Source organism: Eublepharis macularius, chromosome 4 (genome assembly GCF_028583425.1).
Source record: "Eublepharis macularius isolate TG4126 chromosome 4, MPM_Emac_v1.0, whole genome shotgun sequence".
In the NCBI taxonomy this organism is placed as follows: Eukaryota; Metazoa; Chordata; class Lepidosauria; order Squamata; family Eublepharidae; genus Eublepharis; species Eublepharis macularius.
Window position 1 is genome coordinate 127,539,961 of NC_072793.1, and position 18,277 is coordinate 127,558,237.

The window sequence follows — 18,277 nt, forward strand, 5'->3', positions numbered from 1 at the left end:
GAAAAAAGCCATATGAGAAGGGCGTCGAAGAGATCCCAAAAGGAGACAGACCAAGAGAGCAAAGCAAAACTGACGTTCCCAATTTATGCCTAGCATTCTGGGGAGATCTCGCTAACCAGTCAATGCGCCACAGTTGTATGTAAGTTTTGCATCCTGTGGTTATTGCCATGATCATGTGCCATCCTCCCCTGGGAACCACAGCTGGGGCAGATAAGCTGAATGAGTTGCAAGGCTTGGCCTTGCCTCTAGCCTTGGAGGCTTCAACAACAGCACCTGGGCTGCAAAGAAAGCTTCTGTGGATTCACTTTCTTGACAGCATCACTTACAATTCATACAGACTCTGGCCAAGCAGGCCTGTTTCTTTACAGTGGGTGGCTCCCTTGCCAGTTGCCAGAAGAGAAGGGGGTAAGGCAGACACTATCCCCTATGTGGCCTGCCTTCCCCCATCCCAACTCGGTCACGAAAAAGGCAGCATCAAGCTAGCTGGCTCTCCCCTCTGCCTGCTGCAACACACACACCCCTGCCCCTTTCTTCCACCCCCTTAGGAGACAAGGGGCCATTAACAGCCTTATCTGCACATCTGTAGAGTAAGAGTTTAATCAAGAGAGTGTGCCTGGCTGATTTTCAGATATATGGGGAAAGGCTTTTTGGGGGCGGGGGTGGGGTAGGTAGCTTGGGCTCAGTCAACTGAGGATTTTCTTGCTGTAAAACCATTCATTCGTATTGGGTTCAAAACTGGTCTTCTTTCTACAGTTGGGTCAGCCTTGCGTCATAAAGTACCTTCTCATTCAGCAGCATTGGGGAAGACATCAGGGCAGGCAGAGGATCAGATCCTTGCAATCCTGTATCAGCAGCCCAGTCACCGTCTCATATTGAGCTCCATTTCCAAAAGTGGGATAATTCCCCCTTTGTAGCCCAATAATTAAAGCAAGACCACCATGGTGACAGAGGCTGTTTTATTTTATTTTAAAAGGATACAACTTGCCTTTCTTAATAAAAGACAATGCAGCCAGCAAAACACAATCAATAAAACCATTTCACAAAACCGCATATAAATGTTAAAAATCAAACTACAACCACTCTTAAATGAAAATGGAAAAATAAAAAATGAGCTCTTCCATAACACACTAGGCCCCCAGATTCCTGTTGTGGTAAAATTGCCTTGCAGACAGTACAGAAGGCATCACAGATGAAGCATCTGAAGATGTGAGCTATGGCTCATGAAAGCTTATGTGGGGAATAAATGTTGTTAGTCCTTAAAGCTGCATTGGACTCCTGCTTTATTTTGTTACATCAGACTAACACAGCTGCCCCTCTGGAACTGCAGGAGATAAGCAATAGCTAGTAGAATAGGAGCAACCACAGAGAAACTCAAGACTGCACATAAGATAAGCAAACCCTTGATGGTTAATGAAATACAGAGCTGGTTGTCGTCGTCATCATATTGATAACACCCAGAGCTTCAGATGATCTCATTAAACAGCTTGATAACACATATTAAAACGCATAACTGAGAGAATGTACCCCTGAGGAGTTTCAAATTTCAGGTGCCATACAGCTAACTATGTAATACCACAGTAATGTTGATCGGCATCTTCTTTTATTAACAGAACTGCATCTCAGATGGCTTGATTCTTCAGCAATTATTGGTGTTGTTTTCTTTGTTGCACAGATAGCTCGCGTGAAAGTATCTTCCTGTGATCAATATACCACATGTACTGAGTGCTTAGCTGCAGCCGATGCTTATTGTGGATGGTGCACCTTGGAGACCAGGTGAAATATTTTTGTACCAGCCTCATAGAGAATTCTGAACAGAAACCCATTGTGTTTTATATTGAGTAAAATTACTAGTCTTGTCAATTTCACCACTCTGCTCTTGTGACAATATTTTGGATTGTTGACACATATTTCAACAGCCATTTCTAATTTTAACTGCTTATTTTGAAGCAGTAATTTTCATGGCTAAAATCTCAGCATTCAAAACACATTTGAGAAGCATTTCATAAACAATTGTTCTTTTTTGTAAACATAATTGTCTATAAAAAAACCATTCATAAGTAATTAAAACTGTATATTATAAAAACAAGTATTAAGAGACAACATTGAATCTGACAAGATTAAAAAAGCCGTGCAATGTAATTACAATCAGTACTGAATTACTTTGTAAGTGGTTTTTGTACCATTGTATTGTAAAATAGGTATTTCGTGAAGAGGCCTATAAAGATCTTTTAAAGTGGTTGATCATTATGGTAGGTGGTCTAAATAATCGTGGAAGAATTTATATAGTAATACTAAGTGAGAATTAGGATGCTATAAACACATTCACAAGGTATTTTTAAGGAACAATATAACACTGTGTAATATGTGGTTTATTTTTCCTTTTTTGTCAAATATATAATCTTCTGTAATAGGCTTTCTGAAGCTTACAGTCTTTTATTTCCTTGAGCTACTATTCTTGACCCATATGCTTAAACTGAAATGTAAATTAAATTGTAGATCTATGCTTGTTCTAAATAGCCAGGGATCTAGTACACAGTATGGAATCTTGACTTTCTAGTGACTTTAAAAAGTTAAATTTGTAGCCGACAGATGTGGAAAATATGTAGCAAACATTGTGCAGAAACTTAGAAACAAGAAAGACATATTTTCTCCTAGGTCCCCAGCACTGGTGATACTGAAGAGGCAGTAGGACTGTATTGTACCCCAGTAGTAAGTTTAATTTACCGGCAGAAAACTTTAGGCCCTTTTATTAGCAATGGCTTCTTCTGGCTGTGTTTTATGGTCAATTAGAATGGCCCAGAACAGCTGACCATACCCAGAAAACCCTGCACCTCATCTTGTCAATAATGAGGAGGTTGCCTAGCAAACAAAATTTTGCTAGATGTCCCAGTTTTACTTACACAATATTGGATTAGGTTATAGATGTAAACATAAAATGATTAGTTTGCCTGCCCTTTGGTATATGCCAGTTGGTAAACTCAGTGCACCTGCTCATCTTGCTATTCAACATTGCTATTAATTATTCCATAAATATTTTGCTTATATAAGATACAAGTGAGGGACTCACTAGTCAGGGAGAATCCCACCCCCTCTTTGCAAACCCCCACTTCTTCTCCTCTTCAAATGGCTCCACCCCCAATGTGGCCCACTCAATAGTTGCCCATTCTATACACCTACAGCTGTCCCCCCAATTTCCCTCCTCTCTGTCTACCCAATTGCCTTTTCATACCACTGTGTGAAAGCAGCCTGAGAAAGAGTATATAGCATAGTAACATAAGACTAAGCAGCAAGTCTTCATGAGGATACAGGAGAGAACACAGTAAAGGTTGTCCAAGCAGTGCAATCAATTTACTTTACTTGAACAAGAGACTTGTTTTAAAGGAAAATTGGATGAACAGAAACAGAGTGAGAATGTGGGATTGTATGAGAAGAGCATAAGAGAATGGTCCTAATTTTTCTTGTGTACTTTGTTGTTGAAGCTGACATGCTGGTATTATGGGGTATAGTGCTGATTATATTAAATGAGCATTGGAAAAGTAACAAAAGAGAAGATGATTGCAATTCTTCAATAAAAGAATAAATAATGTGAAGGTCACATGCCACAAATCTTTGTAATTATTTTAGGTGTTCTATGCAGTATGAATGTGCTAACTTTCTTGAACCGAATTTCTGGATAAGTACAAGTGAGGGAGTGCATCAGTGCCCTTCGATGACCATAATACCCTCAGAAATAAACATTGATGAGGAGAACCAGGTATGTCAAACGAGAACAGCATCACATGCATAACTAGCTCATTCAGTACGAGACAGATGCTAGATAATTAGGAGCTATTAACATTTTGCCATGTAACTACCTCTGAAAGCTGAGATAAAATTGGGCTTTTAAGCACTTGTATTTTGCAGTATGCGAGTTTTCAGACGTTTTGCTCAGTAAAGCAGGAAATTCATTTAAAACTGGTTAATCCTAGGTACCAGGTAAAGTCTTAGGTGGTGTTCATCTGTCTATGGCCCTTTTTGCACTCACGGTTTAAACCACCATTTATGAGCAATCGCAACGGCTTCGGCATGGCAACCCCACATTCCACACTGTCTGAGGCAGTTTTGATTTGGTGTCTTGTTTTTCATTTTAGATGGGCTTTGAAACCTTGATGCAGTTTCAGGCTTTCAAGGCTTTGCAATTCAAGTCATACTTTTTTTTTTTTACTTTGAGAATGTGTAGTAATGTTGCAGTGTTGTAACCTATCCTCCCCATTTGCTGATTGGGCTGTCCCGTGCCCACTGGAGAGGCAATTGGTGGCAGAGTTCTGGGGGAAAACATGTCCTTTTTATGCTTCATCCCCTTAGGGCAGCTTCCCTGACACTTTGTTTTGCAAACGACTGCAAAATGCTTGGTTTGGGGAGGGGGGGGTTGGCATTAGCAGAAGATACCCACAGGGAGGGAGGGGAAAGCAAGCATTTAACCCTTTCCTGGCTTTTAAAGCCAGGAGAAATGAGCAGTAATGCTACAACACAGCAACATTACAACCCATTCTTGGCATTGAAAAAAAAGAGAGAGTGTGCACATATCTTCAAGGAAGGAAGGGAAAAACAGTCATTTAACCCTTTCCTGGCTTTTAAAGCCAGCAGGGAATAAGCGGCAACGTTAGGAATCATTCCTGTCTTTGAAAAAAAAATAAGAGAGTGTGTGCATACCTAGGAGGAAGGAAGCAAACAGAGACGCAACACAGTCCAACAACACTCCAGCAACACAGTCGCTGGACCTAACACCAGCTATACCATCACAGGTTCATTAGTTTATTTTCCAGTTTTATATATGCTGTCAAGTGTCCACAATGCCCTTCCTCTCTCTACATTGGACAAACCATGTAGTACCTCTGCAAAAGAATAAATGGGCATTAATCTGACAGTAAAAATCACAATGCTCAAAAACCAGTGGGAGAACATTTTAATCTTCCAGAACATTCCATTGCTGACCTAAAAGTGGCAGATTGCAACATGAGATTGCTGAACTTGTTCATTTACAACTTCAGAACAATGAAATCCCTGGGGCTGAATAGAGACATAGGATTTTTATTTTCCTTCAGATGCTAATTTCTACTCTAATCAAGCTGCTGTAATCAAGCCGCATTGTACCTTTATATCCCGACTCAAGTATCCCTCCTGATCTCACATGTTAATTAGGTGCCACAAGGTCAGTATTGCAGTACTGTTGATTGGACCAAATTCTGTGCATGCATTTAAGTCTTACAGGGCTCTTTCTCTTTTGGCTGACTTTTAGGAGAGTTATTCTGAGCAAAGTCTAGATAGGCCAAAGATTGTCAGTGTGTGCCAGTAAATTATATGAGAGTTTTGTTTGTCTTCTAGAATCAAAATCCTCCCATGAGATAGAGGATTAGTTTAATGTAAGAGCCAGTAAAGAACATAACTATTTTTCTTAGAAACCACCATCCCTTGGACTGCTGAAGAAACTAAATGAGTAACAAAAAAAATAAACCAACAAAAACATATTTTTCAAAGCTTCTTTTCTAGGACTGGAGAGTCATTTTTCTTTAACAAAGCAGACTTGGCACTTCAGCAACATTACCTGAAGGGAGATGTTTCAAATTAACACATGGTGCCTTCCATGGGGAAGCAATTTCTCTGTGCTTTCTCCATTAGAGCAGAATCCTCTTCTGTTAGTTGTGCAAGTGTGCTGATGTGAACTAAATTCTGTGATCAATAGAACTGCATTATTTTTGTGTTCTTTTGTACAGCTGCTATAAGCCGTTGTTTGAACGATGTGGTGCTAGAGCAGGCTGCCAGTATGGTGTACTGATTGGAGTATCAGAGTAGGACCTGGGAGACTTGAGTTGAAATCCCCACCCTACTGGGAAGCTCACTGAATCTAGTCACTCTTTTTTGGCCTAGCATACCTTACTGAATTGTTGTGAGGATAAAGTGTGAAGGAAAGAATCATGAGGCTGGACTCTTTCTCTGTTTTCCTCATGTTGCCCCAGAAGATGTGTGAAACAGGCAGTGAGAGAAAGCCCACTCACCCATGGTTCTTTTCTGTCTGTGAGATGAAGCCTTTTCTGTCTCCTCACACACACATACACAGAAGCCCTTTTCTTTTCCCCCAAACCGTTTTGAAGGTGAGTGTGGTCACATGTTAAACTAAAGTAGAGTTGAGGTTTCTCCCAATCAGGCATATGTGACAAAGTCTCAAGGTTTGAATCCACACTCTTCCATGGAATTTTACTGGGTGACCTTGGGTCAGTCACACACTCGCTGCTTTTCAGTGTTCACATACGCTATGTCTTAGGGAAAAATTGTTTCTTGTACAGTATTATTTGGATTTTTATGTTTGGTAATTTAAAGATAAACAGATGGACTGTAAATCTTAAACTACAAGCTAACAAACTAAATACACATTTTAAGAGAAACTTTCTTCCCTGTAAGAATTACTTCTTTTTATTTCCATTTTCAAACTTTAGAAATTATAATACTTTAAAAATATAGCCAGATTGTTCTGTTCTGTATGAGTAAAAACACAAGTCGTGCTGTGACACCTTAGAGGCTTAACAGATTTCTTGCGGCATGAAACTTCTTCAGATGCATGAAGAGCACTGAGAAGGTGGAATGTGTGTATATCATATCCTGTTCACATGCTGTTATATCAGATGCTTTCTTAGTCCATTTGAAAGATACGATAAACTAAGCCAATTGCCCACTATAATTTATGCTACAACCCATTTGTAATATTAGAGACCAAAAGCATGATCATAACACATTTACACCCTGCCTTTTCTCCTCAAACTTAAGGTAGCTAATGAAACAACGATACTGTAAGGACACATAGGCTCGGATCCTATGAATGAGCTCTGTGTGTGCTACTCTCTGCTGTGCAGGGTGTTTTTTTCTGGGGAAAGAGGTGGGGGAACTCTCACCAGGAGCAACTCCTGGCAGGAGGGACCACACAATGATGTCACTTCTGGGAAGTGACATCATTGTGTACGGCACAGCCGCCCCCTCCCCCCAACCCCTGGGAGGGGGAGACAGACAGACAGACTGACAGACAGACAGAAAAAGAAAGAAGGAAAGACATGGAAAGAGGGAGGGAGGGAGGAAGGCTTCAGCTGGGAGGGGTGAATCACCCTCCTCTCAGCTAAAGTTTAAAGCCCCTTTGGGGCTTCCCTGACCAGCAGAAGAGCTGGAATTAAAGAGCTCCTTTCCCACAGCTTGCCAAACAGAAAGGAGCTCTTTTTTTACCCCCGTTCTTCAGCTGGTAGGGGAGACTTCCCCTGACCAGCTGAAGCATGAGGGTTAAAGAGCTCCTTTCCCTCGCAAGCTGGTCAGGGTCACTTGAACACGTGACTACTTTGCAGAACTGCCGGAACACCATTCTGGTGCGTTCTGGCAGAAAAAAAGGCCTGATGCTGTAGAATGTGCTTCCTCTTCCACTAAAATTTTTGTTTGTGCAAGGGTGCATGAAAACCATTGATCTTGGGAAAACAGAAGTTTTAGCAGAAGAAGAGGCGTTCTCCATGATAGACCCTCTCTAGCATTCATAGAACTTGTTCATAGGATCTAAGCCATTATTATTTATTTATGATTGATTAGCCAAGTCTTAACACTGAACACATAATGGGAAGAAAATGCCATTTATTTTAAAAGCTGTGTGAGTACATAGAACACAAACCAATTTGGATTTTGTATGCCAAGCAAGAATCTTTGGCTCATGTTCAGAAGATTCAGGTGCATTCCTTGTGTCCAGAAGCACTAATACAATCTGCTTCCAACAGCCTACCTACCAAAAATGTTGCCTCATTGGTAGTTTCTACTGCACAGACTGAACAGTATTCAGAGGCAGGCTTTGTAGTTCTGATGACACGGCTTAGAAATTTGCATGGCTGCTTTCATGCTTTGAAGCAGCACTGTAGCTTCTTTACACTGATGAAAACGCCGTCTTTCACTTAAAAGGGCAATTTTCTGACCTTCATCAAATCATAATAAATTGTTTTGGGAATTTTCTGCTAAAGGAACCTGATAGGGTCTGGGGGTGGAGTTTATTTAACATTCAGTGTTCCAGATCCTTCTTTGTGGTCCTATATGTGTAATTTTGTGGTTTATAGTTCAAACTGGCTTTCTGGTCTTAGAACCTGAGTCCTGAAACAATGTATAAAAGTGGTACTACTTTATTCATTTTTTTTACATACAGTCATTCTAACAAGAATGAAACAAAGTGAAAAATGTATTATCAGTCAAGTTTTCACTGAGGCTAGCTGTTCAGTATAGTTTAAAATCCTTTACCGTCTCCTTTTTTGTCCATACTTAGGCCCTGATAATCCAGATACATGGGAATATTCCAAATTTAAATGGAATGAAGATGTCTTGTGATTATGGGAATGATGTCACCACTGTAGCTACTGCAGCTAAAGTCCCTGCAGATTCTGGGAACCAATTTGTTTATTGCAATTTTCTTCCCAGAGAGAATTATCCAGCATTCCCATCTAATCAAGGTACGTAGGAGACAGATGTATTAGCATGCTGGTGAAAAATTTCTCTTTTCAATTGCAATACTGACATTGGGGCTGAAGTATCAGCTTCTCCTCAAAGTTATTTAATAAAGCTGAGTTTATACACATGGTGTAGTGGTTAGAATTTCAGGCCCAGTTCAAATCCCCACCCTGCCATTAAAACTCACAGGGGGAGCTTGGGCCAGTCATTCTCTCAACCTAACCTGCTTCGCATGATGGGTGGTGTAGTTCAAACGGGAGGAGGGGAGGATGACCTCCTAAGCCTCTTTGTTTCCTAGTTGGTGAGAAAAGCAGGGTAAAAATATCTAAAGAAATATATAACACATAGAATGTATAATTAATCAATGTTAGGATTGCTATTGTAGAGCCCTATATTGTGATTGTGTTTGAGTAGAAATTTTGAACTCTGGTTGTGTAGTTTGCTTGGTTTTGACTTTTATTCTGTGAAATTTTCGCTAAAAATTTCAAATTAATTAAAAATGTGAAATTTTACCAAAAGAAAACCACGCCTGCAACTGTGTATTACTTTATGGAGGAAAAATTGGTTCAAAATTATGAAGTGTCATGCTGACAGAACTGTTTCTTATAGATGCATGGTACCAAATTTCTGTCTTATGCCCTGAGGAGAACAGTATAAGATTTCCTTGTTCTTTATATGAAGGACTACCTTCTCCCATATGAACCTACCTAACCACTCTGTTCATCATTAGAGGCTGTGCTTCAGGTAGGGATCCCAGGTCCCCCGGTGAGGGCAGGGGATCTCCCGCTCCTATCCTCCACCCCCCACCACCACTCACTTGGCTGGTGGGGGGGGATGGGGGAACAGGCCTCCTGGGTATGCTCCCAGGGTGGCGCAACAATGTCACTTCCTGGGAGTGATTTTATTGTGCCGTCCCAAGAGAACGCTCCTGCGATTTACAGCGGGCCAATTTGGGCCCCAAATGGGTGGAATCAGGCTCATTTGGGGCCTAAATTGTCCCACTGTGAAGCATGCATGCAGTCCTGTGCCTGCACAATAACATCACTTCCAGAAATTAACGTTATTGCACACGCATTCGTGGGGATCACTCTTGGGGCAGTGTGAAGGTGAGTGTTGGGTGCCTCCTCCCACTGGGAGGGTAAGGAGACCTGGCCACTCTAGCTTCAGGTGCCCCCACCATCTGAGGCTTGACAGATGGCAACCTAAGAAAGGGCCTTCTCAGTCATGGCACTGAAATTTTGAAACTGCCACCCTAGGGAGATTTGTCTGTCACCCTCTATTATTGTCTTCTGCCAACAAATGAAGACCTTTTTTTGGCACTCCCTCACTAACTCTTATTAGCCCTCCTCTCTATTTGTGTGTTTTTACATGTTTCTTTATGTCTTACTTGTATCTTTATATATTTTATTAAATTTTAAATATTTTATTTATATTTGTTTTTAAAACTTTTAATGCTGAAATGCTTTAATGTTTGCTGTTTTGGGGACCCCGATTCGGGTGGAAAAGTGGGAAAGAAATGTTTTAAATAAATAATAAATATTATTTGTTGTAATCCAGTTGTCTGGTTCAGACAAATAGTGTAAAGCTGTAGCTTAAAATGAAGAGAATCCCATGTATTTCCTGGGTGAGAGGGGGAAGGACTCTGAGGAACTTACTCTGTGGAGAAAACCCTCCAGCAGTTTTGGTACATTTCTTCCTCAGGCATTTATCTTGTCATGAAAGCATAAGCAAAGAACAATATGAAAGCAACTCTCTTGTGATCCAGTATATTTTTGCTTGCTTTTTCTAGACCATGTGATTGTTCAAACTGCTGTGCGGGTCAATGGCAAAAGCATTGTGCGGGCCAATTTCACCATCTATGATTGCAAGAGAACTGGAAACATTTACCCAAAGACAGCGTAAGTGATCCCATGGTCTGTAAATTATAGTGACAAGGAGATGGCAGATTGCTGACATACAGTAGGTTGGTTGGCTAAGACTTGCATTAGAATCTAGGGCTGGAAAATCAAATTTATTTTGTGTTTTAGTTTCGGTAGGGGAGAGTGATTACCTAATTTACAGTCTTAAAAAGTGTGCATTCATCAGCCAGGAGCATTGATTGTAGTGGGTTAACTAGGCAAGAACCACTTTGTTGTCAACCAGATATTTTAGGCCCTGGGCAGGATTTGGCAGGGAAGACAGTGCAACTTGCCAGGGATTTGCAGAGGAAGGGTCTTAGTGCATTTCAGACCATCTGGACATTTTGATGGTTTTTGGCATTTTTTCTCAAGTTTTTAAAAACGTGAATAACATTTTTTTTAGTCTGAAAGCTTTTGAGTTAACCCTCAGAACTCTGTAATTATCCAGAGAAAAACAATCCCTTTTAAAAGACAGATCAGTCCTTTACACAGCAGAAGACAATGGCTTGGATCCAGCAGTATGCAAGCGGAAACATAAACAGACAGTGCAGTTTCATTTGCGCAGGTTCTTGTGCACATTGATCTCTTTCCTCCCTATTATAGTGCTCAGAAACTGGTTGCAGAAGCTCTTGCACAAACAGAAATGCAAGGGGGGATGCAATAAGTGTAGCTTCATGCAAGCAGCTATCATGGTCTTTTAAAAATGTTTTTGTTTGAACAAGAGCTCTAGCACAACTGGGAATTTTGTTTCAGTGTTTGGGAATTTAGTAAATGTACTGAACGTGAAGGTTCTGTACTTCTCATACAGATTTGGGGATATAAGTGGAACATTCTTAGCATGTTAGGCCTCCCCAACCCCAATATGCCACTGCCATTACTCCAGAAGTTATCACTCCCATTTACTTGCACATCATGTTACCAGTCACAGTCATGTATAGTCATTAGAAGGGTGAGGCCTAAGGTACATTGGAATAATATGAATTTAGTGCAACTTCAAGAGCTATGGATGGGTGGCTTCTGTTTGAAAAATGGACACCCTTGAAGTCTTCCCACCCACTAGAAAACAGCTCACCATGTTGTTGTGATTATGGGAAGGGCAGTTCATATTGCAGGAAGCAACCGAGGAAAGAGCAAGTTAAGGAAAGGAGGAGGCAATTATGGAGATTTCCAGATGATATGGAATTGGAGAAGGTGTAAACGGCAAACGATTGTATAGAATTAATTGGCTAAGAAATCGATCCAAGCTCATTATACAGAGTAACCACTTAGCATGCTAATAGCATATTTTTCTGAGAGTGCATGATGAAAAATATTTTGTGTCTACAAGAATGCCATTTGTGTTCATAGGTAGCCTTGTTGGCTACTTTTGAGAAATGTTACATAACTTTCACTTTTGGTTAGTATACACTTTGCCTCCTACAAACCTTTAAATAAAGATAGAAGTTGATGTTTTTCAGGTTTCTAGTGAGTAAATTGGTTCCAGAAGCATTCAGTTATGCAGGATAACCACATAATTTCTTTAATATTGACTTTAAAGCATGCAGAGGGGCTTGTCTAGAAATAGCAACAATAGTCTCATTAGAAAAGAACAAGCAGATGCAGATAAATGGGGCAACTGCTTTATTAAACAAAACTCGGCTGCTATTTTATAATCATCTGGATATGTTCAAACCATAGGCTCTAAGGTTTAAAATATAATTCATAGAAACAATTGGATACATTGTACATATTGTTCTCTTGTTGTATCACATCTCATATATTTTCTGAGTTGCTCAAGAGTAAACATGTATCTCTCTGGATTTAATAACCTCAGAGTGCTAGTTCAGCCCTGTGGAACTCAGTCAGTATAGCTCAGAGGAGTGAGCTAATGCATCGATAGCTGAGATGCCAACTTCCCAGTTACAGTAAGTAAAAACCACACCACTAAAAGCCACTTAAAAACCAATGTAGCTAGCTAACCGCTTAAAGGAGGCACTAATGTGCTTAAAAGAATGGGTAATATTTTACAGCCCATGTTAGCAGGAGGGTCAGACAGCATGACCGTAATTTAGAACTAGCTTCAACCATCTTTGTGAATAAAATATGTTGAGAGAGGGTCTTAATAAAGGTGTCCTGTTTCTATTCAAAACAAGTTTTATTCCCTGCCTTTTAATGGTGAAATTACCCCTGTTAGCTTGAGAAAGAACTAGTCACAACAAAAGTGATTCCTAAAAAACAGAGGATAGTGGAAGTAGTTCAAAAACAAACAGAGCATGAATAGCTCACTGGGCCATGAATTAAGGTAGAATGGCAGAAGGAAAACCACTAGGTCTCCTCAAGAAGAATTAAGGTTCAAATCTCCCTTGGATGGGCTCGTCATCAGGTCATGATATGTGCAGACTTGAACTGGCTGTTTAACCCAATAGAAGAGTCTACCTGTAAATTATGCTGATTGAGTAAGCATATGTACCACTTATGTGTTTCAGGTGTATCAGCTGCCTCTCAGCTAAATGGAAATGTTACTGGTGCACTCAAAGATATACATGTGTCTCCAATGCCTCTGAGTGTGAAGGCTCAATACAGATGAATGTAAGACATATTGCACTGCTAGCTCATGCTATTTTTTTCAGCTTAACAACACTTGGTTTATTTAATCTTTGTTTTGTAGAAATAAAGCATTCAATTTTTTTCTAGTGACTTTAGGTTTACTATAGAAATGGCTGTGTCAAGGAAGATGTTTGTGAGAAGTGTGCATGTTGTAGAGTGTAGTAGTTTCAGAGGACTGGGTCTTTGAACACATATGGTGCTGTAGCATAGTGGTTGCTTGGGCTGTAAATCAGCACTCTGCTGGTTTGAATCCCACAACTGCCACGAGCTTAGTAGGTAGCCTTGGATAAGCCACTCCTCTCAGCCTCAGTCCCCCAACTGTATTGTGGGGATTGTAATAATACAGACTTTGTTCACTGTTCAAAGTAGGGTAGTAATTTGTATAGAAGAGCAGTATATAAGCAGAGTTATTATTTGTTCTCACAATTTTGGTTGACAGCGGACACTGTGCTCTCTATTTGGAATTCAAGCCTCCAGTATTCTGTGCATGCATTTCTACATCGAGTTACATAGATATAGTGTATGGCCTATTTCTTTAACTGTTGAGAGGCAATTCCAGTCTCTTCCCCAAAGAAGAGAAATGTATTTCTGTGCGTGCCTCTAATGAAAGGGCCTATGCCTTCCAGCTCAGTTCTCTTCTGCCTGCCACACAGCATATAGCTCTGTAATAGTTCTCTAGAGAATGTCTCATCTCAGTAGGTGTTCTTTAGCTTTTAGAATTTCTGCTTCTGCTTCATCCTCAGTTTCCTTTCCTCAAAATAAATATATGAATGCATAAGCAAAGTCCTCTCTGTAGTCCTATTTTTTAAAAAGCCCAATTTTAAAAAGAGCTAAAGAGGGAAATTACCTGTTTCTCGTGTATCAAATTAACAAGGCAGACTTGGAGGAATCACACCTCCAGACTTATTTATTTACAAAATTTGAATCCCTATCCTTGGCCCAACAGAGCCACCATGGTGAGTGACAATTAAAAGCAGGACATTATAAAACACATCATAAAATCAGTTTATTCAAAATTAAAACAGGTATACAAAACCAGACTTAGGGCTGGTTTTGGAGTAATCCTTGTTGACTGTAAAAATGGCTGAATTAACTTTGTCATCTCACCTACCCTGTTGAAGCAGCATCTTGTGTTGCATTGTTCTGAGATGTGCAAATAGAGGATGCCACCAACTCTAAAAATGGAAGTGCAGCTGCCACCTCCGAATATACCTGATGTAATTTATCAGCTTATCAATTCTGCAGATTCATCCGTGATATCACTACCAGTGCCTACAGTCCTTCTTTGTTCATTGAGTGATCATTTGTGCAGTCACACAACTGCTGCTATCTCTTATACTATATCTTTATGGGAGCTTCTAGCAGTGCTGTGAAAGAACTGAACAAGAATGCATTTGCCACTTCCCTTGAGATGTGGTGGTGGAAAGTGCTGTCAAGTCATAGCTGACTTATGGTGACCTCTGCTGGGGTTTTCATGGCAAGGGGCTAACAGAGGTGGTTTTCCATTGCCTGCCTCTGCAATCCTGGTCTTCATTGGCCATGTCCCATCCAGTTACTAACTAAGGCTGACCCTGTTTAACTTCTGAGGTCTGATGAGACAGGGTGGCCTGGGCTATCCAGGTCAGGGCTCCCTGTGGATGTTAATGCTGGGGAGGGAATTTGAACACCTATTCTTAAGCTAGAGTACTAGACCTTTCCAGTGTTGTTTTGTGTACTGGCTCAAAACTCATGTGTGACTGTATAGATGACCACTTGAAGAACATCAGTTATAGATAAGCAGCCTGTTTTTCTTCATTTCTTTAAGTCTCTCACTCCTTGTGTGAAATGAGCATTGTAGTACTTGATGCTTAAACTAGTGCTGTGATGTAAACTACTGTTTACATACATACACATGAACATACAGAGAGAGAGAGAACATTTGTATTGAGAGTCCTTGAGCAATTTCTTGATGTATAGGATGTATGCAGATACAGGAAAGCTGGTTTTTTAAAATAACTTTGTATATAATTGGAAGTATTCAGTTTTCCTGACTCAGCAGGATACATCTTTTGACTCTTTATTGCGATTCTGAACTGAAGTAATGTATTTATTTCCTCATACTTTCAATACCTGGATTTAGAAAATAAAATAATACAATTTTTTACTAGTCTGTGAGACATTAATAAAATGGTAGCTAACAAGCTATCAGTAGAGAAACTACCACTTAGAAACAGACAATCACCTTTATCCCAAATTAATCTTCTAATGATAGAGAATATTGGCAGTTTGCTTTTGAAATTTAAACTGAAGTTAAATTAAATAAATTGGTTTTTCTAGAAATCAATGTGGCAGGCTTTTATACTTTAAATACTTCTTTGGCACTATAGTTCTGAACCTTTTGCAAATGTATTGAGTATAGATTATCCTAATTTGTTTTGTCTAGCAAGGACTTTGGTCTTTGTATTATTTTTTCACTTGTCAGTCACATCTCTGTGTTTTACCCATCCCTCTTTTTAAGCTCTGCCTCACATGAAAATGAAAACAATTCAGTCACACCACATCTACTGCCATCAAAGGGGGCACTTTGCTGTGCACACCCACCCCGCCCCCTTTGGTCCTCAGCTCAGAAGGATTTTGGTTCCAGTTTCTTCTTCCTTGTGTCCTGCCACTAGAGATGGGCACGAACAGCAATACCAACAAAAAAAAGCCATGAACAGCCCAATTTGTTGTTTGCTAGCGAGCTGTTCATGAGGCCCCGTTCCCGGCGAACATGTGTTAGTTCCAAGCCCTCTTCATGGTGTTTGTCAGCCATTTGTAAAGCCAGACAGTCTGGCGCTTTTCAGTCAATTCACCTGGCAACATAGGCATGGACTGTCTGAACTCTGTCTGAACTCCAGGCTTTCCTTCTGGCTTGTAACCCCTCAAAGTAGCTTCCAGCAGACAGTCCAGTTTTTTCCTCCATAAAGAAAATGACAGGAAAGGGAGGGACCCATGATTCATGGCTTTCCCAGGGTGCAATCTCTCTGAAACTTGGGGGGGGAGTGTCTTCAGAGGACAGTGAGGACTATGTCCCCTGCAACTTTGGCGGGTATTGGACATTGGGAAGGTCAGTTTGTAACCCCTCAATTAACTTCCAGCAGAGTCCAGTTTTTGCCACCGTGAAGAGAAAATGACATGAAAGGGGGAGACCCATGGACTCTCCTTTCCCTGGCTCAAGTTCAGCTAAGTCCCAAGGGGGCCGTTCTGGCTCCCACGAACCTCCAACTACGAACATGGTTGTTGTGGGTTTTCCGGGCTGTATTGCCGTGGTCTTGGCATTGTAGTTCCTGACGTTTCGCCAGCAGCTGTAGCTGGCATCTTCAGAGGTGTAGCACCAAAAGACGGAGATCTCTCAGTGTCACAGTGTGGAAAAGATGTAGGTCATTTGTATCTACTCAGGAGGCGTGGGGTTGAGCTGAGTCATCCTGTAAGAGTTTCCCCGGGTGTGGAATGCTAATAGCGGGAGGCTTCACTGTATCCTGAGGAGGTTCTTTTGCATATGGATTGGTACTTGATGTGCTAATCTTCTCTGCAGGGCTATTGTCGGGGATAGAATGTTTTGTTAGCCTGGTGTTTTTCAGAACTGGAAACCATGCTCTGTTCATTCTTAAGGTTTCTTCTTTCCTGTTGAAGTTTTGCTTATGCTTGTGAATTTCAATGGCTTCCCTGTGCAGTCTGACAAAGTAGTTGGAAGTGTTGTCCAGTATTTTGGTGTCCTGGAACTACGAACATGTTTGTGAACATGTCATGTCCGTTGATGTTCGTGAATCCCTGTTCGTGGATGACAACCAACATGGTGTTCGGGGTTTTTTTTCTGTTTGTGCCCATCTCTACCTGCCATGCAGCACATCCCAGTGGATCTGACAGGCATGTCTCTGTCTATGCCTGGCCTGATGAACCACCACCCCTTCCTCTGGAAGAGTGAGAGTGTATTCTACCCCTCTGTTGTCCTACAAACATGCAGGAGTCCCTCATGCATCCTGGACAGTTGCCAGGCCATTGTCAGAAATTTGGCCGCCTTACCCTCCAGACAGTGCTTCATTGGCTACATCTGCATACAGTGGCCTCCTCAGTCAAACAAAAGTCAGCTGCTCAGGTGTGTTTCCTGCCTTGGCTGTGCTAGGTGCACCAGATCCCCCTTCTGAGATGCTGAGGAGAGCAAGTGACTGGAGCTCCCTCGGAAGATCTGATGAGTACAGTATAACATTATTAAAGAGTAGAGCCCATTGTGTGAAAAAATACAATGGACTCTAGAAAACTGATTCAACAGGCCCCCTCCTAGCAGTAAGTAGGCGCTTCGCAGCAGCCTGGAGGCCAGAGCAGGAGGGCACTGAGGGGAGGCGCAGGGAGCAGTGCTTAGGCTGTTTGGTTTACCAATCAGGAGGCTACAATAAATAACCTCAAGTATTCAGTAATAAATATTTTACTCTTAAAGCGACTATGTGCTCATGCAAAGTGCTATAAGATATTATAAATACAATAATAAATATTAGTGATCCTTAATCGTGCACATGTGATACCACTCCTCAGAAATGAGTCAGAAAAATTTGCAATGACACAAATGGAGTGTGGATCAGTTCCTTGCCTCTGAGGAAGTCGTTCGATGAAAATGGAGATACGCAAGCCGGCCCCAGTTTAGGCAGGGCATGGGCAGGGCTTTTATCCACACTGTTTTCTTGGTGAAAAGTGAAAAGAAAAAATTGTGAACTTCATGATATTATCATCACTACTCACCTGCTTTGTCATGTCTGTCATGGAGCTTCATTCCCCTAGTTGGTTATAAGAGATTTAAAGGACAGTTCCATTGAGGATATAAATGTTGCCAGTCGGGTTGATATATGTATGTTGCGTGTATTTATGGCTGTATATGTATTTATGAATGGATGCTTGTTGAATTTATATATGTCTATTTTTCTATGAACTAATATTATTGTATTTATAATATAGCACTTTGCATGAGCACATAGTCACTTTAAGAGTAAAATATTTATTATTGAATGCCTAGAGGTTATTTATTGTAGACTTCTGATTGGTATTCCTTGGGGTTTTGCATAGCTTTAGTCAGGAGAGCCTTGTTCACGTTACTAGGCTGTTGGTTTTGGCAGGCCATCTACTAGTGGCAAGCAGGCACTTTGCAGTGGCCTCGAGGCCAGAGTCATCAGTAATGCACCAGCATGAGGATAAAAAGTGAGTCGTCGCCAATACTGCTTGCCTTTTATATAGTAGGATAGGCCTATCTATGAAAGAAAGTACATGGATTCCAAAAATTGACTGTGATC

General features: G+C 40.9%; 1 protein-coding gene across 1 annotated transcript in view; it reads left to right on the plus strand.

Moving 5' to 3' along the window:
* Positions 1–18,277, plus strand: part of PLXND1 (plexin D1) — a 216,653-nt gene that overhangs the window by 57,224 nt on the left and 141,152 nt on the right. Inside the window, exons 4-8 of the mRNA XM_054975821.1 lie at positions 1,673–1,773; positions 3,625–3,754; positions 8,315–8,498; positions 10,286–10,394; positions 12,860–12,962. Coding sequence (XP_054831796.1) covers positions 1,673–1,773; positions 3,625–3,754; positions 8,315–8,498; positions 10,286–10,394; positions 12,860–12,962 — 627 coding nt within the window. The remainder of the gene's footprint in view (positions 1–1,672; positions 1,774–3,624; positions 3,755–8,314; positions 8,499–10,285; positions 10,395–12,859; positions 12,963–18,277) is intronic.